The following is a 22,742-nucleotide window of genomic DNA, read 5'->3' as shown; positions in this document are numbered from 1 at the left end:
AACTACGCGTTATAACGCTAATTCCGTTTACTAGGCAAAGCTGCCCCATCCAACATGGCGGACGTACTGATGGCCTCAGTACAAGCATCCGCCATTTTAATTACATAACTACAAGACGTTAACAAGACGTTAGTGCCGAAACGTACGCGGAGGGTTACCGATTCACGAAGCCGGAAGTTTTTACCAAACAGACAGCCAAATCCAGAAAATACGCGGAGGGTTACACTTGGCCACTAGGCCGGAAGTAGCGTTAGCGGACTTGATTACAGCTGATAATTTGCATAGGGAAACCGTATGGGCCGTTTAAATTGACAGTGTGATGTATGTAGTGGTGCAGTTTTGCACATAAGCTGTTGGTGGCGCTAATGCTACATTAAAATGATTTTCTATCCGGCCGATGAAAACCACAGGAGGAGAGCGGTCACGAGCCGAAAGTAGTCCCAGCCCAACCCCCAGCGTTAGCATTAGCGTCCGTCGCCATTTTCTAGTCTCACGTTCGTGAAAGCTGAAAGAATCCCCAGGTAGGCCGTCGAAGCGCATTCGAAAAAATAATCAACTCTAACTGGCTAGTTAAAAACCAGAAAGTAAAAAAACATTTTCTCCGTTTCCTAGTTCACCGTTTAACCGTCTGAGTGATGTCAAAGTGCGGCTAAATCGATAGCTCTCGCTTTCATTTACACGTGCGTTACGTTCAAAAGTATTGCACTGCTTTGGAAACGCTCATTTATATATTTCCATTTTTTTATATAAATTCGATATGGTGACATCGATCCAATCTTAAAGTGTGATTCAATCGTTTTTTTTTTCTGTTTTCAAATTAAGAAACTGGTGGGCCGCGACTCACTACTACCGCTGCTAAGGCGGCTATTGTGAAAGCTAAAGCTACTTTAGTGTCTCCAAAGCTAATGTTTAAGTCAAGACCGGCTATGGTAGCCTTTTAATTGTTTAACGTCATTAATGCTCGCAGTTGGACGATGAGGATATAACTGATTTAAGTCCAGATTGGACATCAACGTCATCTCGCTAAGCTATTGTATTGTGCGCATGAGGTTCGACAATATGGCGCGAGGCTTAACACAAAAGAATGACCACTCATGCCTAGACGCTCGCTTACAGCGTTGCAGATGTGTTTTAAATTTTCAAAAAGAAAGTATTACCTATTTTAAATTGACAAATTACATTTTAGGGGCTGATTAGTAAAGTGCTCTCCCCGATAAACATGGTTCATTATATTGTAATTCTCAGCACAGTTAATCCAATCATTATCCTCACAGCATTTTTGTCCTCCCTCTCCCTGCAGGAGTCAAGTGTAAAAAGTCACCATGGTAAAAATATTCGTGGGGAACCTGTCGCCCGAGACCACATCGGACGAACTGCGAGCGCTCTTCTCGCAGTACGGAAAGATCGCAGAATGCTCCATTCTGAAGAGTTTTGGCTTTGTGCACATGGACAGCAAGGCGGAGGCGGAGGAAGCCATCCGCAACCTCCACCAGTACCAGCTGAACGGCCAGGCCATGAACGTGGAGCTTAGCCGTGGCAAGACGCGCGGCTCCACCAAGCTCCACGTGGGCAACATCGCCTGCACCAACCAGGAGCTTCGGGCCAAGTTTGAAGAGTACGGCGTGGTGGTGGAGTGTGACATAGTGAAAAACTATGCCTTTGTTCACATGGAGCGCATGGAGGATGCCATGGAGGCCATTAATCAATTAGACAACACAGCTTTCAAAGGTGAACACTTGGGCTGGGCTTGTTGGGGAGTGTCTTGTGTGATTTAAGTGTGTTGTGGTTTAAGGATCAACAGGTAAGTCTGGAGTATGCAACAGGTGAGTGAAACGTCATAGGCCAACAGCAAAGTAGGGCTGGGCGATTGATTATTGATTCATTTGAGTTTATGATGTCGTGCACTGCTTGCGCCAACGAGGCTGCAAACAGACAGGCGCTAGTTTAGTGAACAGCCCAGCGAGTAACTTTTCGGACCCCTCTGAAGACCCTGTGGAAGGAAGGCAACTACTTTTTGTGAAACATTTTAAATCGACGTTGAAGGCCATGTTTACGTTCACCTAATGGCAGCGATGAAAACGCATCAAGTTGATGCTAATAATAATCCATTCTATTTATAACGCACTTTACATTCGGAGGAATCTCAAAAGTGCTACATGGCAAGTAAAAACAAGAAAGCCAAGACAACGACGCTCGTTCATTTCAAAGCTCGTTTGGCGACACAAAAAGTCGAGCAAATCCCAGAATGGGGGGGAAACGCCCCCTTTTTAACATAAAAGCAGAGAGGGGAAAAAAGGATTATTTTGAGGATGGGACATTGCCCCTTTTATTTCGAGGTCATATCGCCCAGCCGTACTAAAAAGCTATTGTTCTAAAGCTGCTATCCGTAATATTGCATCTTCTGTAAAGTTTGTTCGGTCCTACCTATTCTGGCCAGCAGAGGTGTTGATACTGACTAGACATATTTATTGGGGCTATCTAGCACCTCATACTGGAATGTGCATGATGATCCGTGTTGCTTTTTGCATTGGTACGCAATCTGCGCCCCCACCCCCAAACAAATTTGATCGAGCTTTTGCCTCGTTTGACCGCATCCTACTTGCATGGTGGAACGACGGCACCGAGACCGAACGCGGGATTGTTTGGCTAATTCTCATGAGCGGTCAACGGTCCCCAACTAGTTTTTGCTTCCTTTTTGTAATATGAAGTGCAGTTGAGCAGCATTGCAATGTTGTGGATGTAATGGCCAAAAAATGACATGAGACGGCAAACTACACTCACAGGTAAAAACAAGACCTTCTGATAATTATCTATAGCCACAATTTCATATTTACCGAAAGGCAAAGCGTGGAGCCTTTTGGCAAACGGCAAGCATGCGGAAATGTCTCAAATGTCCACACGCCCCTTTTCTCTTAGGATTGTAATATAGCCACAGTGGCCAGGGCAATCCACTTTTTCCTTGACAGTCGCACCGTGTTTTGTGGTTCAGTGACAATTTACGCGCACGGCGAGCGTCGGCGTTTTTTGCGTAGCCGCGACTCGGTAGGCGCGCGGCGGCGGACGGACGGACGGTCAGTCGCCGGGTGTTTGACGGCGCGCCGGCAGCTAATTTGCTCACAGTTGTGACGCGGGCCCGACTTTGGAACGTTACGGATTTCAGCTTTAATGTGTTGATGTGTTGTGATGATTAAATCTCGTGTTTGCATAATCTGGGAGTAGCCAAGCTGGATGTACAGATTTTGATTTTTTTTTTCTCTCTCTCTCTCTCTCCATAATGATTGCAAACAAGTCCTTATTGAGTGTTTCTTTTCCAAGGCAAACTGATGAGCGTGAAGCTTTCGACTAGCCGCCTCCGTACTGCGCCGGGAATGGGAGACCGCTCGGGTTGTTATCGTTGCGGGCAGGAAGGCCACTGGTCCAAAGAATGCCCGCTAGATCAAAACGGCTTCCACAGAGACGGCTCAGAGCCAAACTCTGAAGCATTCGATCCCTCGAGATTTGACGGGCGTGCTCAGAACCGGGCTTATCAAGCGGGCTTCAGCGGCGCGGGAGCGGAATATGGTGCCGGCTACGTTCCTCTGCCCGGCGTTTCCCGTGGTGCCGGTCACAGCGGCAGCGCGGCGGCGTTCAGACCGGGTCCGGGCTACGACAACGCAGCGAGATTCGGGCCGCATCCAGCTTACGGCGTGCCCGCCGCCGGGGCCTACCAGACCGACGGCTCGTACTATGGCGCGGTGCCAGGCTACCCGGTGCGGCGGTCGCCTTACGAGGAGCGAGATCCGTACGGAGTTGTGGACTACTACGGGAAGTACAGGGCCAATATGTACGGCGCCGGTTATTTCGAGGACCAACGCGCCGCCGTGCCCACACCTGCTGCGACGGCCGCGCCCTCCACCACGGCTGTCCGTCCTCCGTCGTCTAGCGCCGACGCTTATCAGGCCCCTCCTGCACCGGTTCCCCCATTCGTCACACGGGACCGGAGCCCGATTCGGAGGGCCGAGGGCGAAGGATACACGTATCCGGGCTCGCAGATCCCCACCGTTGCTACGACTGCCAATAAGTACTACCTCTAATCAGACGCGGGATCCCGGCGACGTTTGTCTCAGGCAGACAACGTGACAACTGGTTAGCAAACGGCCACTAGTATGACCAAATTAGAAATCCAGTTGGTCGTGTCAAGACCAAAAAAAAAAAAAAATCCTATTCAAGAGTGTCCACCCTTTAATAGGCAGAAAATCCGTGTGAATACGTTACGTTCCACTCCATTTGAAAGTAGCAGCATTCTTTCCCTTTTTAGTGGTTCAGTCAGTGGAAGACTTTAATGCATGGTGCATGTATCTTGAGTTATTTCTTTTCCCCATAGGCGAAGTATCGAAATGTTTTTGCTTTACATTGCAGTTCTGAGACTAACAGTAGCTTCGCATTTGAGGCATTTGTGTAACGTGTAAATACTATGCTTAAAATGCCTACCATTTAGTTTAGACTTGGATAGCGCAGCTTAATAGGCCTACCCATCTGTTTGAGTGGCAATGCCTCATTTTTTTTCTTTCCCCTGCAGTATAATAGAAAAATGTTTCTGGGTTATAGTAAAATAAAACGTGGTATTGCATTGCTGTAAACACCCACAATTTTTTTTTCTCCCATCAAATATTGATTCATTATATGGACAGTTTCTTTGTTGTCGCCTCATAAATAAAACAGAAATAAGTCAACTTTTGGGTGTGTTTTTTGGAGTAGACTAATGCTACCCGTAGCCAACCTATCACTCCAACAATCAAAGCTTGACTAACAATTGGACTTTTTTTTTTTTGTTCGTTTCATTCAATTCGCGAGCAGACGATATTTATTATGTGCTGAATTTTTACACGTCAGGATTAATTGAACAGTACTGTCATTGTAAATCAGAGTTGTCTCGTTTAAAATTGACAAGCTCGCACGAGATTTGATCCCTGGACCCTAAAACCTTGCGGCTGCCACTGTCATGGAAAAAAAAAAGTTTTAGTATTCCAAAAGTTAAAATCATGAAAGTTTTCAAAACACTGTGCTGCTAAAGCAGAGCAAGCAAAGGCTTCAGAACGTCGCTTGATTTAGGTCATTATGACGTCACGTAGTAGGCGCTGCTCATGTCGACCAATGGGAGAGCGTCACACTGCTGCGTTCACTCCCTCCCGTGGGCGGCAGTCTTTTGTGGTGTTTGAGCGCGGCGCCATTTTGATTGCTCCAAAAGAGGCTCGCGAAACCAACAGCGTGGGGCGCTCATCTCGTTAGCAACACATTCACGTCCACCCCATTAACCCAAGTGTTTTTTCGACAGCCGGTGGACGGGACCAGCCCAAAATGGCCACGGGCGCAAACGCAACACCTTTGGGAAAGTTGCACCCCAGCATCGGCGCTAAACGAGGCTTCGACGCGGGGCCCGGCGCCGGCAACGGCATGATGCCTAGCACGGCGGCGTCTGCCGCGTCCTTTGCGACCTTACAAGGATTCCAATCTCCCATGCCAGCATCCACGGCTTTTGCGCAGACGCACCAGTTTAGCGCGCCGGCTGTGTTTTCGCCGCAGCCTCAACAGCAGCAGCCCGGCGGACAAGGTAAAGCAAAGCTTCTTGTTCAAGCCATGACCAACGCGGGCGAGTTTACCACGCTAACGTGGCTAGTTAGCGCCATAGCGCGGGCTAAACAACGCCTTAGACCAGACATTGTTTTATTCGTGTTATTGGTCGTACATGCTTGACGTGGGGTCCGATCACTTCACACGCCAATTCGACATTGTATTGGATTTGAATTCAGTTCCAGCGTAGACAAAAACTTTTGATTTCATTAAAATTAAAAATTACCGAGCGATATGCTGTTTAAAATATTTAATAAATCGCAAAAACAAAATGTAACTGTTTAATTGTAAGGCGTCATTTACTTTGTTCGTAGTGGGCGTGGCCATGTGACTGACGTTTGTTATATGCTCACAAAATTATTTTTACTGTAGTTTTTTTTTTTTGTGGGGAGGGGGGGGGAAGACTCAGTTTAAAACATTTTGGGGAGTTTGCCTTTAGCATGTCAATTTGCAGGAACAGTAAAGTTTTGGTTCTCAAAATAGAAATTGTTGCAATTTTTTCATTTTCTGTATTTGTCTTTTGAATTTCGGTATAGTTGATAGATTGCATTACAGAGTTTTATACTGAGCCATCGCTGACGTATTTGGCTTGACCAGCCCCCACAATGTTATTTACACTTGCACAGTTAAATGAAAAATGAAAAGATATGCAACAGTCACACATCGCTGTTTTTTGTTTTGTTTCTTTGTGTGTGTGTTGTTTTTTTTATGGTAGATTTCAGCCAGAAGAAACTAAGGAAGAAAAGCCGTTGGAGTAGTGAGACACCCGATCAGAAAACTGTCATACCGGGTATGCCCACTGTCATCCCGCCTGGTCTGACCCGGGACCAAGAGAGAGCCTATATAGGTAATTTTTACGCAATATTTAATTTTTTTATCTCATGTCATTTGTTGGAGTGATGTTTAATGATTCCCTAGCACTTGTTTCAATCTCGAAAGTTAATCCTTACATGTATTTTTTTTTTTAAAATATATTTAATTTCCACACGGTGCATATAGATTGACTTTTGTTGATTGAGTTTTTACTAAACCACCCGAAGGAAAAAGTGTTGCGGAACTTGTTTCCCGACCGCTGTGCGGTTTGCTTACCATTGGGCACCCATTAGCAAGTCGTAGTGTCTGCTGAATGATGAAACGCCACCGCTTGCTGATATGTCTGTAAACTGCAGGTCACAGTTCACCGTCTTGCCTGACCGCCCCTTATCCCCCCCCCCACCCCCCCTCCAACAAAACATCAATATGGTTCCTGTGCATGGAAGCTCATAATGTCCTTATTAACATGCTGAAGTTCCGCTTTGTCGTTTTTTTTATTATTATTATTTAATTTGATCACGCTGGGGTGGTCCGAGTGTGAGCAATGCTGCTTCAATGGCAAACCAATCGAGCGATTTGAACATTTGCAAACCTAACCCACCTAATAATCATGACAGCTACTCGGGGGGGGCAAAAAAAGCCATTTTCGGGGATTATTTAGATTAGAATTGCCTTTCAGCAGCAGTGTAGCACCCGCACACTGCCTTCATGGGCCCTCGACGGGGTGTTCTGAAGCACACATGCCGTGTCCGTTTCCTCCAGAACTGACATTGTTAGCGATGTCCAGTCATTGGTAATGGTTGTTTGTAGCTGCTATGTGAACATTCATTTTTGCCCACTTTTACGTTGTCACACTTGGCTGTTTCTTTTTCGCCCATTCACTAATACGTACAATACAGGCTGTCCCAATGAGGCACTATTTATCCACTTCCTTCATTTGGACAGACGTGAAGCCGCAGCTTTTGGAATCCTGGGCTTCCCCATTGACATTGAAGTAGCATTGCAGTAAAGAAAGATATGATATACAAACTGCAAAGCCGAAGTTGTCAAATGCTCGTTGCCTCGTTTCGTCGAACGAAAATAGGGGGGAAAAAATAAAGGAAGTGTGTAGTGACTTTTGGGACACCCTGTACAAAGGGGGGATAGCAATGTGACAATTAAATCTGCCAATTTACTCGATTGATATCCAGACAATTTTATCATTGACTTTTTTTTTTTTTTTAAATAAATAAGAGGTGCACCGATTTTATGAGCCTGTGCCACACAACCCTAAAATATAAATCATTGAACTCGATCCACTGTAGGAAGTAAGGGGGATAAATGCAAATGAGCGTGGTTGAGCAAATGCAGTCGGTGCATCTCTACTAATGGACTTACCGGTAGTTATTAAACCAAAAAAAAAAAATGAAGACGTAAGATGTACACTAATCGTGAGCGGTTAGTTTCACAGAGACAGTTGAGACTAAGTACTGCTACTTTCCGATATTGGTTCAAAGCAAAAAAAAGCTCTAACTTTCTCTGTGAACCACACAAAAAAAAGGCTGTGTTCGGAATCACCATCGCAGGATCCCACCATTTAAGTTCTCTTTTTCGCCAGCCGGCCATTTTGTAGTGCCGCGAGTAGACGCTAGCCGCCGTAGAGTGGCAACAATGCATCCCGCAAAAAAAGAAAGTAGCCCACGGCAGAAAAGCATTGCATCTCACGATGCCAGAAAAAAAAAGCAGACCGGTGCTTTTTGGTGTCGATATTTGGTCCGCTTCAAACGTCGTTGCAAAGTATTTCTTCAGTCAGCTGACGCTACGCGAACTAAATGGTGGGAGTAGAGGTGTCAAGATTAATTGTAATAATAAACGAATAAATCGAGTAATCACTCAGAGCCATTTTTAATTCAAGATCGTCCAAATCGTCTTTTGTGGAAGCAGATTGATTTACTGTGTTTAACCCAAGTAAGATATTGGAAATCATCTTTCACTTTAGTAAACAATGACCATCATTTCTTCTTGTGTGACATTGCCTAGCTGAGAGTAATTGTTTTTTAATCACCAAATAATTCCAAATGAGCAAAAAAGAATAAATTAATACAAATGAAATCGGGGAAATAATCAATTATAGAGGTACTGGATGGTGAGCGAGCAAATGATTCCGAACACATCCACACACTCGGTCATTGTGTTGTTGTTTTTGGTCCTGTTCTGACATAAATGTCGATGTTTCCACGCGAAACGATTTCAGCCGAATCACTCTTGCGGCGATCGATCGATCGCGAGATGTTTGGCCTGTTTTTTTTGATGAGCGCAATTGCTAATGTTAAGACGGCTACCGCTTTAGAAATCCTCGTTGCTTTTCACCTTTTTTGTTTCCTCATAAGCGAGCCAGACCGCGCTCTCGTTTTTTTTGATGGTGTTGTCTTAACCACATTTCTCCCCATCCTTGTTTTTCTTTCCTAACCTGAATTCTTCCAGTCCAACTGCAGATCGAAGACCTGACACGTAAACTGCGTACAGGAGACCTGGGAATCCCTGTTAACCCTGAGGACAGGTCGGAAAAAGATTAAACCCATCAACAGTAACATTTTCTCTACCTTTTATTGACTTACTTTTTTTTGGAAGAAAGAAAAAAAAAAGTGCTCGTTTTGATGACATTCCTCTGTTGTGTTGTGGTTAGAATGAATCTTAGGATGTGTTAGACTTGACAGAAGTAGTTCTTAAAATCCTAAATGTACACATTGATCATGGCTTGCGTAGATTGTAGGTCGAGGTTTGACACCACAGTACAGTAAATGAGAAATAATCGTATGCTTTTTTTTTAATATTTGAATATTTGCTCGGATTTTGAGTACTGTTATGTCAAATTAATGATAATTTTTTTTTTTTTTTCCTCTTTTGGCCGGTAGTGGTTTTGTGTTACACTTCCTTCCGTAATGATTTTTTTTTTTTTCAAACAGGTTTGCCTCGACAAGCATTCAACAATTTAACACGTTGAGAGGAATTTGTCTTTTTTTTTTTTATTATTATTTTTTTTTAAACAACAAGACAGAAAGAGAGAGCAAGACGCTCGTATGGCCTGTTGCTCCTCTCTTAGCGGACAGCTAGAATATCGCTCGACATATTTGAGTTTGGCAGCTAAATTCAGTGTCCGCAGCAGGAAGTGGCTTTCTCTTACAAGTGTGTCAACTCGACCTTTCCTCTCTTAAGCAGTTTCTCAGTTTCTGCTCACTTCCCAGGGAGCCTGTTAGCATAACGACATTTTGGCGGCAAACTCTTAAAGACTTTTTATCGTGGTCGATGTGTAATACAAACTCTGGCCGAAACGGTCCAATTGGGTCCGCCGACAGCATCGAGTTGAGCTCGATCCCATGTCGGCCATCTTTATTTTCTCGTCAGCATCGCAAGAGACCGTGGCTCGGCCAAATTGCAACGGTAAATAAGTTTGGCACGTTGCAATGTCGTCCCCCGTCTGTCTCCTCGAACAAACCGTACACTAGGGCCAAACAATATTGAAAAATATTTGAATTCCCTCACTCTTGCGATTGATTTGTTTTTTCAGCCCCCCCCCCCCCCACTTTCCACAAGCAATAAATTGATCTGTATTCCAACGAGCAAGACGAGGTTTGTTACGCATAAGTCAAACGAAAGCAAATGTACCATGAAATGATATGAAAGACACAGTTTTGTCTACTTCAATCATTTAACCTTGTAAACAGCAACTTGCCGTCTTTTAAGCGTTGCCGACGGCAGCGTGGCAAATGGCCGCCTAGCGAGCGCGGCGGGAAACCCGCTAAATCGACGCTAATTCCAGCAAGTCTGCGGCTTCATCACTTCAACTTTTCAGGTTTGATGAAACAATTACGTGCGAGCATGCGGACTGCACTGCTTAAGCGGCGGCCAATTTATCGAGACAAGCGGCCGTTTCCACAGCAACCCAAAGGTTGATTTTTGCAGCTGCTGCATTGCCTCCTAATCTATTAGGACAATCGAGCGGAGGTGCCTCACCGCCGGCTGGATTTATTTTCATTTTTTTTTTTTTTATGTCTCCCTTCATGCGCTTCCCGTCCGTCACTTTGTGAACCAATGTGTCTCTCCGCCGGGGGAGCAAATGTAGGAAAAGGTGGATGGCTATCTAATCCTAATTCCTTTGCTCTAACCCAAATTACCCCCACGTCAACCTAACCCCTTTTTCAAGCACAGAGCCTCCCTAAGGCGGCAACGCAGGTTTTCAGCATCCACGGGGAGGTACGGACCTCTTCCGCCGCCACGCCACGTCGGCACCGAGCGGCTCTCAGCGCCTCTGCTTAGGATTTCATTCTCCTCCCAACTTTTCTCTCTTTTAGGCCAACAATCCTGTATGCAGGTGTAACTATGGCCACGCGTTTGCTTGCCACCAATTTAACAGTGACTGTGGTCACTCCCAATCTCATTGGACAGCGCGTGACCCGTGCGTCACCGCCCGATTCGTGACGCAACAGCAAACGTTAGACGTAGCCGTTGTCGTTCACTCGATTCCGCATTTTATGCCGTGACGTGATCTCACCTTGACCGTTAGAAAAAAAAGAAGGGGGAGAGAGAAAAAAAACAAACAGCCCGATGGTTTAGCCGTAGGTAGATGTTCCGATTACGTAATTGCCAATCGGCCCCGTTCAGGCGTAGGAGGGAAAAAAGGCGCTGACGGTTTCCCTCGTTGTCTCCCGTCTGACTGCAGGTCTCCCTCGCCGGAGCCCATCTACAACAGCGAGGGCAAGAGGCTGAACACGCGCGAGTATCGCACGCGCAAGAAGATCGAGGAGGAGAGACACGCCCTCATCACCGAAATGGTCGGACTCAACCCCGAGTTCAAACCGCCCGCGGATTATAAGTAGGTCCTCTCTGCTTCAAAAAAATAAAAAATGAATAAAAATGCATGAATTATAGGAGGGAAAAAAAAGATATTTATTTTGTATGTAATTATATTGACAACTTAAGTAATGTTAAATAAAAAAATAGTAATATTGAGTCGTTAAAATTCTTTAACAATTGAAATGAAAACAATCCTTTTTAAGTTTGAGTTTTTTTCAACAATTATTCATCAAACTAAAACCTGGTGAGTGTATGTAAGTGTTTGTATGTATTTTCTTTTATTTACAATTATGGCAGCAACTAACAATTAAAAACGCATGAATTATAGGAGGGAAAAAAAAGATATTTATTTTGTATGTAATTATATTGACAATTTAAGTAATGTTAAATAAAAAAATAGTAATATTGAGTCGTTAAAATTCTTTTAACAATTGAAATGAAAACAATCATAAAGTTTGAGTTTTTTTCAACAATTATTCATCAAACTAAAACCTGGTGAGTATGTAGGTGTTTATGTATTTTCTTTTATTTACAATTATGGCAGCAACTAACAATTATTTTATCTCTTAATTAATCTGTTGATTTTGCCCGGTAATAGCACCGCAACTAAATGGTCCATTTTTATGTTACTGAGTGTATTGCCCCCTTTGCACAGACCACCAGCCACCAGAGTGAACGACAAAGTGATGATTCCACAAGACGAGTACCCCGAGATCAACTTTGTTGGTCTGCTTATTGGACCGCGGTGAGTTTGAACCGCAGCTCTGAGCCGCTGTCATCTTTTGCGCAATCTTATTGGTGCGCGTGTCTTCTTTCACCAGCGGTAACACCTTGAAGAACATCGAGAAAGAATGCTGTGCCAAAATCATGATCCGAGGCAAAGGCTCGGTGAAGGAGGGCAAGGTGGGCAGGAAGGACGGCCAGATGCTTCCCGGCGAGGACGAGCCTCTGCACGCCCTGGTCACGGCCAACACCATGGAGAATGTCAAGAAAGCCGTGGACCAGGTGTTTACTTTGGCGTTTGCCTTTTTCCCTTCCGGCGCCTGTCACGTTAATCGACGATCCGCCCTCAGATCCGCAATATCCTGAAGCAAGGCATCGAGACGCCCGAGGACCAGAACGACTTGCGCAAGATGCAGCTGAGAGAGCTCGCCAGGCTCAACGGCACGCTGAGGGAAGACGACAACAGGTTGGTCAAGGGCTTCGAACTGGGGCCACAATAAGCGATCGAAGAAACTATACCATCCGTCTTGTGCAAGATTTTATCGGTGAAATTTGAAAAGAAACCGAAAAGTAGCTCCAAAATGTGTTGGCAGGATCCTGCGTCCTTGGCAGAACACGGAACCCCGCAGCATCACCAACACTACCCTGTGTACCAAGTGCGGCGGAGCGGGCCACATCTCCTCTGACTGCAAGTACACCAGGTAAGGAGAAAATCCATCCACTGGTTGCCCACGTCCAAACTAAATGTCTTCGTGTTTGTGCGGCGCAGTACCTTCGCTGGCCAAAGAGCGGCGGGTGGCGAGCCTCCCCAGTCGGCACAGGACAAGGCTCGTATGGACAAGGAGTACCTGTCGCTCATGGCCGAGCTGGGGGAAGCCCCGCTGCCGTCGTCCGGCGGCGGGGGGCACTCGGGCGGGCAAGGAGGACCCCCTCGGCATTCTGCGCCCAACAGCAGCCAAGGACCGCCGGTATGTTTTTTCTTTTTTTCCCAGACGGAGCTCCTCCTTACAATTGAGTTTGTTTGTTTCTCGACAGAGCCGGCCTCCCTGGGTGGGCTCCAGCTCCAACGACAACAGGAACTACCACAGCATGCACGGAGGAGGCCCTCAACACTACCCTCCTCCAATGTCCAGCATGGGCATGCCCCCCAACCCGAACGGCATGCCTCCCCCGTGGATGCAACCTCCCCCTCCCCCCATGGGCCATGGCCCAGGACCCCACGGACACCACATGGGTGAGTCCGAGAACCCCCCTTGGACACGTTTGGTGCCATCCTTTACCATGTTTTCGGAAGGTCCACCAAATATGCATCTCACTGATTAGATGGGAATCAGACCCACTTCAAAAGTAAATGTGAAAATATGGAATTGCAACATTTCTTTAGTTTGTGGTGAGACTTTGTTGTGAATTACTGCCGTCACGTAACAACTGTTGTCCTTTTCAGGCATGATGCCGCCCCCGATGGGCATGATGCCACCTCCGCCACCTCCTCCCAACAGTCAGCCGCCGCCGCCCCCTTCCGGTCCTTTGCCGCCGTGGCAACAGCAAGCTCCTCCGCCACCTCCGACAAGCAGCATGGCGACGAGCACGCCCATGCCGTGGCAACAGAGTAAGAACATAAGAAAAGGGAAACAGTCTTTCATTCTCTGCTCACCCCTCCCTCACTTCTTTCTTTTCTTATTGCAGATACCCCCACCACATCCAGCCCAGGCACAGGCTCACTCCCTCCATGGCAACAGCCACAGCAGGCCTCTGCACCCCAGCCCCCACCTCCGATGGGCGCCTCCATGGTACCGCCGCCCCCGGGAGTCCAGCCGCCCCCGGGAGTCCAGCCGCCCCCGGGAGTCCAGCCGCCTCTGCCCCCCGGTGCCCCCCCTCCTCCGCCGCCGCCACCCCCTGGCTCGGCCAGCATGATGTACGCCCCGCCGCCGCCCCCGCCGCCAATGGACCCTTCCAACTTTGTCATGATGGGCATGGGGGTACCGGGCATGCCGCCGTTCGGTATGCCGCCGGCACCGCCGCCTCCCCCGCCCCAAAATTAAAAACCCAATGTGAAGAGAAGCGCCCACGTCACATCCGAAAGACTGAGGTCATATCTATATCCAGTGCTTTTTTATTTTTATTTTTTTTTGGTATGACACCAGGCAGGCAGACAAATACTTGGAACATTTCAGTCAGTTTGAAATCCAATGGTTGAACCCACGGATAGCGGGCCATTCGGTATGATCGACAGATGCCCGGCGGGATGCAATGCGGCGAGCACGCATTTCTAGTTTTGTACGGGTCCTCTATTGTCAACGTGCGTTTATGACCGATAGGATGTTAGTTGACTTTGTCGAAATGAAAGAGTTGTTCTCTTTTTAAAGCTTGTATGAATGCAAAAAGCTCCATCTGTGTGTGTGTCTGGAAACACTCGTTCTCAGGCCTCAGTTCTGCAGTAATATGCAGTTTTTGGTTTGTCTACTGAATAAAAAGCTCAAAGGTTGACTTGGATGACTCGCGCGTTTCGTTTCAAGAGTTGATTGTGTTTGGAGCGGAACGAGTCCTTGGCAAAGAGGAATATTTTTGTAATAAGATGTGATGTGTTTTAGTTTTTGAAGATTTGGCTGCATGTTTTTCAGTTGGGGCATTTGAGTTTCAACTGGGGTGAAAATTGGCCTCCAAATCCCTCCTGGACTATTTGAATGTCGAGAGTCAGACTTGTTTTTTTTATTTTCCTTAAGACTCTTCACCAGTACACCATAAAATCAAGCTCTACGGTTTATCTTGCTTCTGCAAGGCCAAACAAACCAAGTAATTGTAGTTCCAATGTTCTTCCGTCACTTGTTTAAATTAACTTGCTTGTTTAGAAATAAACTGATTCATTGAACTGAGTGATGCCTCATTATATATAAAATATATGCCTCCCCAAAAAAATATATATATATACAAATATTAATATATATATATAATGTATATAATAAACATATATATATATATTATAAATCTAAAAGTATGTATATAATGTATATAATAAATATGGATATAATATACGCTACCGTTCAAAAGTTTGGGGTCACAAAATTGTTTGAGTGACCCCAAACTTTTGAACGGTAGTGTATATATTTATTTAGATAATTATTTATAGATTATATATATATATAATTTTCTGTGTAAAAAATCTTATAATATATCCATCCATCCATCCATTTTCCGTACCGCTTAGTCCCCACTGGGGTCGCGGGCGTGCTGGAGCCTATCCCAGCTGTCATCGGGCAGTAGGCGGGGGACACCCTGAACCGGTTGCCAGCCAATCGCAGGGCACACAGAGACAAACAACCATTCGCACTCGCACTCACACCTAGGGACAATTTGGAGTGTTCAATCGGCCTACCAAGCATGTTTTTGGGATGTGGGAGGAAACCGGAGTGCCCGGAGAAAACCCACGCGGGTCCGGGGAGAACATGCAAACTCCACACAGGGAGGGCCGGAGGTGGAATCGAACCCGCACCCTCCTAACTGTGAGGCGGACGCGCTACCCAAGTGCGCCACCGAGCCGCCTCTTATAATATATATGTATACTTATATTCATAGATTATATATGATCTTATACAAATATAAAATATAATTTATAATATTTAATTCATAATATTTTATTATAATAATATTTACACTACCGTTCAAAAGTTTCGGGTCACCCAAACAATTTTGTGACCCCAAACTTTTGAACGGTAGTGTATATAAATATAAATATATACATATATAAATTCTACGAGCGGAGCTTTGTAACGCACTATTCGGGTCGAGAGCTGCTTTTCCGGAAATGCATTTATTTTGACAGGGCCAACCCGGAACTAGGAACATTGTCTTCTGGTAACTTGACGTGTCGTATAAGTACCGCAGGGAGCCGACTTCCGACTTTGCGCTCGCTTCACAGGTGGTAATTGAAAACCTAATTCCGTCGCGAACCCTCTCGTCGCCATGTCCAAACCTTTGACGGACCAGGAAAAAAGAAAGCAAATCTCGGTTCGGGGTCTAGCCGGCGTGGAGAACGTCGCTGACCTCAAGCTCAATTTCAACCGACATCTTCATTTTACGCTGGTGAAGGACCGCAATGTGGCCACCAAGCGGGACTACTACTTTGCGCTGGCCAACACCGTCCGCGACCACCTAGTAGGACGCTGGATACGGACGCAGCAGCACTACTACGAGACCGACCCCAAGGTGAGCGGAACGGACGTGGGTCGCTGGGGTGCCGCAGTCGGGTCGGCACGTAGGCTCGCTGGGATGACAAGGGGGCGGGGCCTCTGCAGCGTGCATGGATGTGTGCGTTATTGTCACCCCTGTGTTTTTTTAGGACACAGATGGAGGGAGGATGAGTGAGAGAAAAAGAAAAACACATTGGTAGAGAGATTAATGAGAATCCCTCTCTAAGGGAGGCAGGAAGGAGTTAAGAAATAAGGGAGAGGCAGACTGTGGGAGAGAGTGCTCTCGCCATCCCTTTAGAGGCCTGTTTTGGCTTCAAGTCAATAAATCCCGTTTAGCCCTCAGAGAGTGGGGACGGCGAATGCTTACGTAAGAGTTGGCCTGTGCGGGCCTGGCTGTCTGGAGCACAGCATATTTTCTGTCTGACCCAAATGAGGACAATCATAAAAAGTGGAAGACCCCTGTCGGGATTGATGGCAACACCTTGCACTTCTTCATGCAGCGGGTCTATTACCTCTCCTTGGAGTTCTACATGGGCCGGACACTGCAGAACACCATGGTCAACCTGGCCTTGGAGAACGCTTGCGACGAGGCCACGTATCAGGTGAGGTTACGGAAGCGTCGCTCGCCGGCCTCGCTCGCTAATGACGCGATCATCCGTGCGGCGCCGTTTGGCAGCTGGGACTCGACATGGAGGAGCTGCAGGACATCGAGGAAGATGCGGGCCTAGGCAACGGCGGGCTGGGTCGGCTGGCCGGTGAGCTTCCGGAGCTTTTGACTTTTAGCCCTCGGGATTGATTCTTGTCCCTTCTGCCCGCAGCTTGTTTCCTGGATTCCATGGCCTCGCTGGGCCTGGCCGCTTACGGATACGGCATCCGCTACGAGTTTGGTATATTCAATCAGAAAATCGTCGACGGGCGGCAGGTACGATGACTTTCCGTGGCTAAAATCGGATCGCAAGCGAGCTTCTCACCCGCGAGCTTCTCACCCGCTCCAATTTTCATAATCGACTACCGTTTTTTTCCATGTATAATGCGCAAAATTTTACTAATTTATTGTCCTAAAATCTGGGGGGCGCATTATACATGGGTACAAAAAAAACCTTTTTTTTTTTTTTATCCGGATACGATACAGAGGCCGCCATTACAGATGCGCTTTCTTCTCTGGTGTTCATTTTAAACACGCTCCATACGAACACAATGCTCTCGTATCAGACAAGGCTTGCTCGATCACCTGCTCGTTTGCTGTCTGTCACAATGTACCCTACACAAATCCGAAACGTTTCTTCGCTATCGGGTTTGCTAGCGCATGTGCAGTGATACTGACCGGCAGAATAACATCCGGTTGTTCCCAAAGATGATCTTTTTTCTGAAATAATTTTACGTTCACGGACTTAAGTAGGAGTCAAAATTTGGGTGCGTATTATACATGGGGGCGCATTATACATGGAAAAAAACGGTAATCCTCAATTCATCATCATGAGGAAATTCCACTGGAAAAAAACAATTAAAAAAAGCAAATTGTTGGGTGATGCCCTCGCAACGTTGTTATCTGCTGCAGGTGGAGGAAGCCGATGACTGGCTGCGTTATGGCAACCCCTGGGAGAAAGCCCGCCCCGAGTACATGCGCCCGGTCCACTTCTACGGGCGGGTGGAACACACGGCCGAAGGCGTCAAATGGGTCGACACGCAGGCAAGTGGGACCAAAGGAAGGAAGTCGTCCAAACGGGCCCAGCTGTAGAGTCGCAGCTCGCTAGCAAAAGTCTTGTTTCTATCCAAGATGGTTCTGGCTCTCCCCTACGACACGCCCGTGCCCGGCTACCGAAACAACATCGTCAATACCATGAGGCTGTGGTCAGCCAAGGCGCCGTGTGATTTCAACCTCCAAGACTGTGAGTTGCGTCCCGCGGCTGGGCCGTCTCGCCCGCCCCGACCGCCATCTCACGCTTTGTGTCGCTTTGCCGTCGTCAGTCAACGTGGGCGGCTACATCCAAGCGGTGCTCGACAGGAACTTGGCGGAGAACATCTCCAGGGTTCTCTACCCGAATGACAACGTGAGTGAAATGCTTTGGAAGCAAGCGTCCATTTTTTTTCCCCCCCTTAATTTAAAATCAGGGCCTGATCGATTCATCGGCTAATGTTTGCTCTTAGTTGATTCTATTTTTAATTGTTGTAACACTTGTAAAACAAACAAGCCCCCCTGAACAATTTAATTAGGGCTTTTAAAACTTCATTTGAGATGTTTGCCTTTTACTTACCGTAATTTTTGGACTATAAGTCGCACCGGAGTATAAGTCGCACCAGCCAAAAAATGCCCCAAAAAGTGAAAAAAAAAACATATATATGTATATAAGTCGCTCCTGAGTATAAGTCGCCCCCTCACCCAAACTATGAAAAAAAACGCGACTTATAGTCCGAAAATTACGGTACTATTTTCAACATGAATTTAAAAAATCGGACACATTTTTTCCCAATTTTCTCCCCGTTAAGAGTTAAGCAAACACTAAGGACAAAGTTTTGTAAAACAGTCAAATGTCCTGCCTGCTAGTTAAGATAAAGGGACAAAAAAAAAAAAAGATCTATTTTGCTTACTTTACATTGCAAACATTATTTGATCCATTTTGTATATTCAAAATGAATCAACTGATCAATTGGCAATAGGAATTTTTATTTTTTATTTTACATTGCAAATATTATTGTATCCATTTTGTATTTTCAAAATTAATCAATGGGCCATCTGGATTTTATTTTTGCAAATATCGGAATTGGCAATGGCCTAAAATTAAAAAAAAAAAAAATCCAAGTCGTCGGTCTCTTTCTATAATGTGTCTCAAAATGCATCTCTTTTTGTCAACTTGAGTTTTTTGAGGGCAAGGAGCTGCGTCTGAAGCAGGAATACTTTGTGGTGGCCGCCACGCTCCAAGACATCGTCCGCCGATTCAAAGCGTCCAAGTTCGGCTCCACCGAGTTTGTCCGCTTGGATCTGTCGGCGCTGCCCGACAAGGTGAACCACGCCGTCGACGTGCTCTTCAGTGCCGCCTGTTCATTTCCTATTTTTTTCCCCCCCCCTGCATGTCGCCAGGTGGCCATCCAGCTGAACGACACCCATCCCGCTTTGGCCATCCCCGAGCTGATGAGGATCCTGGTGGACGTGGAGAAGCTCCCGTGGGAGAAGGTCCGTCGAGTCGGGACTCGGGATTGTACGGCGTGCCGGCGCGCTTAACGATGTGTCGGCAGGCCTGGGACATCGTGGTGCGGACTTGCGCCTACACCAACCACACCGTGCTGCCCGAGGCTTTGGAGCGCTGGCCCGTGGATCTCTTCCATAACCTGCTGCCCCGTCACCTGGAGATCGTCTACGAGATCAACAGGAGGCACCTGGAGGTGGACGGAGCTGCCGCACGCCCCACCGGCCTTCCCGCTTGACGTCATGCTCTCGCTCGCTCGCACTTTGCAGCGCGTGGCCAAGCTGTACCCGAACGACGCCGACCGCCTGCGCCGCATGTCGCTCATCGAGGAGGGCGACGTCAAGAAGATCAACATGGCTCACCTGTGCATCGTCGGCTCGCACGCCGTCAACGGGGTGGCCCGCATCCACTCGGAAATCATCAAAAGCACCGTGTAAGCGCGCCGCCGCCGCCGCCTTTCCCGATGGCTCGGGCCCGCTCCATGACTTTGCGTCCGCCTCTCGCGCAGCTTCAAGGACTTCTATGAGATGGATCCTCACAAGTTTCAGAACAAGACCAACGGCATCACGCCCAGGCGCTGGCTTCTCATGTGCAACCCGGGACTGGCTGACGTCATCGCCGAGGTTAGTCGGCCCCGTTTTCTTTTTTTAAATTCCGCCTGAAAATTGAATAGAATTCAAACCAACGTGATCGTCTCATCTTCCCTCCTAAAAATGGAACGCTTCTTACCCGCAGCGAATCGGCGACGACTACATCCGGGACCTGGACCAGCTGAAGGGGCTGCTGGAGTTCGTGGACGACGACGCCTTCATCCGAGACGTGGCCAAAGTCAAACAGGTGAGACTTGGCGCAAGCTTTGTTTCCGTGGACTCTCTCCCAGCGGACGTCTCCCCCTGCAGGAGAACAAGATGAAGTTCGCCGCCCATCTGGAGGAGCACTACGGCGTGAGGATCAACCCCAGCTCCATGTTTGACGTGCAGGTGAAGCGGATCCACGAGTACAAGAGGCAGCTGCTCAACTGCCTGCACATCATCACGCTCTACAACCGTGAGGCTGGCAAGAAAACAAAAGGAACAAGCCAGAAAGACAACACACCAAGCTCTCGGTTTGTTTTTCCAAATGCAGGCATCCGGAAGGAGCCCAACAAGGCTTGGACCCCGAGGACCGTTATGATCGGAGGAAAGGTAAATCGTCAATTTTTTATTTTTTATTTCAAAGAGCAAAATTTAAATGTGCCGGCTGATTAAGAATGAAGTTACGAAGAAAAAAGAAAAAAATCGCGGTTTGGTGTTGGTTTCCAGGCGGCTCCGGGTTACCACACGGCCAAGCTGATCATCCAGCTGATCACATCCATCGGTAATGTCGTCAACAACGACCCCGTGGTGGGAGATCGCCTCAAGGTCATCTTCTTGGAGAACTATCGAGTCACTCTGGCCGAGAAAGGTCTTTTTATTTATTTCTTTAAACGCATCCATTGGCACTGCGTCCAAGCATCGACGTGGAGATGATCCTTCTCGCATCTGCAGTCATCCCGGCGGCGGATCTGTCCGAGCAGATCTCCACGGCCGGCACCGAGGCCTCGGGCACCGGCAACATGAAGTTCATGCTGAACGGCGCCCTCACCATCGGCACCATGGACGGCGCCAACGTGGAGATGGCGGAGGAGGCCGGCGAGGAGAACCTCTTCATCTTCGGCATGAGGGTGAAGGACGTGGAAGCGATGGACAAAACCGGGTGAGCCTGTTGATTTTCTTTTTTTTTTTTTCTTCTTCTCTCCAAAGCATGTGTATATTTTTTTTAATTACATTTTTTCCCCCACCTAATTTTCCATAAAAGGCAGAACATGATGATGGTTATAAATATATTTTTAAAATTCACTTGTGAAAATATGAAAGCTTGACTTTAATACAACTTTTCCTTTGAAAATAAAATATTCCCCCCCCCCCCCTCAGATATGACGCAATGTCCTACTACAACCGCATCCCTGAGTTGAAGCAGGCTGTGTCTCAGATCGCAGCGGGCATGTTCAGCCCACAGCAGGTGGACCTCTTCAAGGATCTGGTCAACATGCTGCTGCACCACGACAGGTCCCCGCTCCACCCCCGGCGCCGCACCTCGTCGCTAGATTTTCTTTTGATCATCTCCCCTCATATGTGCGCCTGTCACAGGTTCAAGGTGTTCGCAGACTACGAGGATTACATCAAGTGCCAGGAGCGAGTGAGCGCCCTCTATAAGGTCAGTAGCCAAATTACACCGTCGCTCAAGAGACCAGCCAAGAGCAGGGTTAGGGTTTGTTCAGCCTAAGTGCTACTTTTTATTCGTTCATTTAATTACTGTATTTTCCGGACTATAAGGCGCACCGGACTATAAGGCGCACCTTCAATGAATGGCCCATTTTAAAACTTAATCCTTATATAAGGCGCACCGGACAATAAGGCGCACCATTAATGCATCATGTTAGATTTTTAATCCAAATCAAATCATTCTCCATTTTATCTTTTTCATTTCAACTTCAGACGCAACAAATGACTTTATAATCACAAAATAATGATCCATAGTCTTTTTGATTCATGATTCATAGTCTTCAGCAGGCCACTTATGCTTGATTTCATGACACAATGCTTCGGGCCAGTTTGAATTTAGGAATTTAGTCCATATTTAAGGCGCACTGGACTATAAGGCGCACTGTCGGCTTTTGAGAAGATTTTAGGTTTCTAGGTGCGCCTTATAGTCCGGAAAATACGGTAATATATTTTTTACATTTTTATTAAATTGTGTGTATTTACCAGAACCCTAAAGAGTGGACCAAGATGGTAATCCGGAACATCGCCTCGTCGGGTAAATTCTCCAGCGACCGGACCATTTCCCAGTACGCCAGGGAGATCTGGGGCATGGAACCCAGTCTGGAGAAGATCCCCGCCCCCGACGACTAAAGTGCACGTAGACACACACAAAAAAATATATGTAGCCTCGCACTGTTGTAGCTCGACATTTTCATCCTCTATTGAGAAACCCTAGCCAGTATGCGGTTGTACTAACTTGAATCTCGTCCGGGAACACACACACACACACCAAAACACTGTAAAGCTTCTACTGTAAGTCGTCTTCCGTTCTTTGGCTCTTCTGCACGCTGCCACCTTAGATGATCCAAAAGCGCCTAATAGCTAATGAGAGAGACTCCATTGAAGGAATAATGCTTTTCTGTGTAGTCATGTGTATTCCAACCAAACCACGTACTGTAACCATTTCATTTGCACGTCTGACGCTCCAGCCGTCACTTTCCACGTCTGTCCGTGTTTGTCAATAAACGGCCAATTTAGTCGACAGCTTTGTGCGTGTTCGATCATCTTGATTTGATCCCATGCTGAATTTTGAAATTATTAGCAGCAGC

General features: G+C 46.9%; 2 protein-coding genes across 4 annotated transcripts; both read left to right on the top strand.

Annotated features, from left to right (window-relative positions):
• Positions 1 to 198: 198 nt before the first annotated feature.
• On the top strand, positions 199 to 14,852 carry sf1 (splicing factor 1). 3 transcript variants are annotated; one of them, XM_061290793.1, is made up of 14 exons: positions 215 to 521; positions 1,301 to 1,728; positions 5,315 to 5,590; positions 6,326 to 6,457; positions 8,887 to 8,962; positions 11,123 to 11,275; positions 11,912 to 12,001; positions 12,078 to 12,261; positions 12,330 to 12,445; positions 12,573 to 12,680; positions 12,749 to 12,947; positions 13,015 to 13,213; positions 13,424 to 13,588; positions 13,666 to 14,852. In XM_061290793.1, the coding sequence occupies exons 2-14, from the start codon at positions 1,323 to 1,325 to the stop codon at positions 14,019 to 14,021; spliced, it is 2,460 nt and encodes an 819-aa protein (XP_061146777.1). In that variant the 5' UTR covers positions 215 to 521; positions 1,301 to 1,322; the 3' UTR covers positions 14,022 to 14,852. The 3 variants fall into 3 exon arrangements, 2 of the variants coding, with proteins under 2 accessions (XP_061146786.1, XP_061146777.1); XR_009716159.1 differs by lacking the exons at positions 8,887 to 8,962; positions 12,078 to 12,261; positions 12,330 to 12,445; ... (3 more) ...; positions 13,424 to 13,588; positions 13,666 to 14,852 and having other exon boundaries at positions 209 to 521; XM_061290802.1 differs by lacking the exons at positions 5,315 to 5,590; positions 6,326 to 6,457; positions 8,887 to 8,962; ... (7 more) ...; positions 13,424 to 13,588; positions 13,666 to 14,852 and adding an exon at positions 3,316 to 4,712 and having other exon boundaries at positions 199 to 521.
• A 964-nt stretch (positions 14,853 to 15,816) lies between these two features.
• LOC133158540 (glycogen phosphorylase, muscle form) lies at positions 15,817 to 22,677 on the top strand. The gene is made up of 20 exons (XM_061285797.1): positions 15,817 to 16,182; positions 16,667 to 16,768; positions 16,843 to 16,921; positions 16,985 to 17,088; positions 17,725 to 17,856; positions 17,944 to 18,055; positions 18,135 to 18,217; positions 19,024 to 19,167; positions 19,246 to 19,338; positions 19,401 to 19,547; positions 19,621 to 19,784; positions 19,860 to 19,974; positions 20,087 to 20,188; positions 20,251 to 20,398; positions 20,477 to 20,535; positions 20,653 to 20,794; positions 20,878 to 21,085; positions 21,304 to 21,438; positions 21,520 to 21,586; positions 22,141 to 22,677. Exons 1-20 carry the CDS (start codon positions 15,940 to 15,942, stop codon positions 22,282 to 22,284), a joined length of 2,523 nt encoding a protein of 840 aa, XP_061141781.1. The 5' UTR covers positions 15,817 to 15,939; the 3' UTR covers positions 22,285 to 22,677.
• Positions 22,678 to 22,742: the final 65 nt, after the last annotated feature.

Source organism: Syngnathus typhle, linkage group LG1 (genome assembly GCF_033458585.1).
Source record: "Syngnathus typhle isolate RoL2023-S1 ecotype Sweden linkage group LG1, RoL_Styp_1.0, whole genome shotgun sequence".
Classification (NCBI taxonomy): domain Eukaryota; kingdom Metazoa; phylum Chordata; class Actinopteri; order Syngnathiformes; family Syngnathidae; genus Syngnathus; species Syngnathus typhle.
Note: the sequence above shows the minus strand (reverse complement) of the source record. Positions and strands in the feature narration are given on the sequence as shown.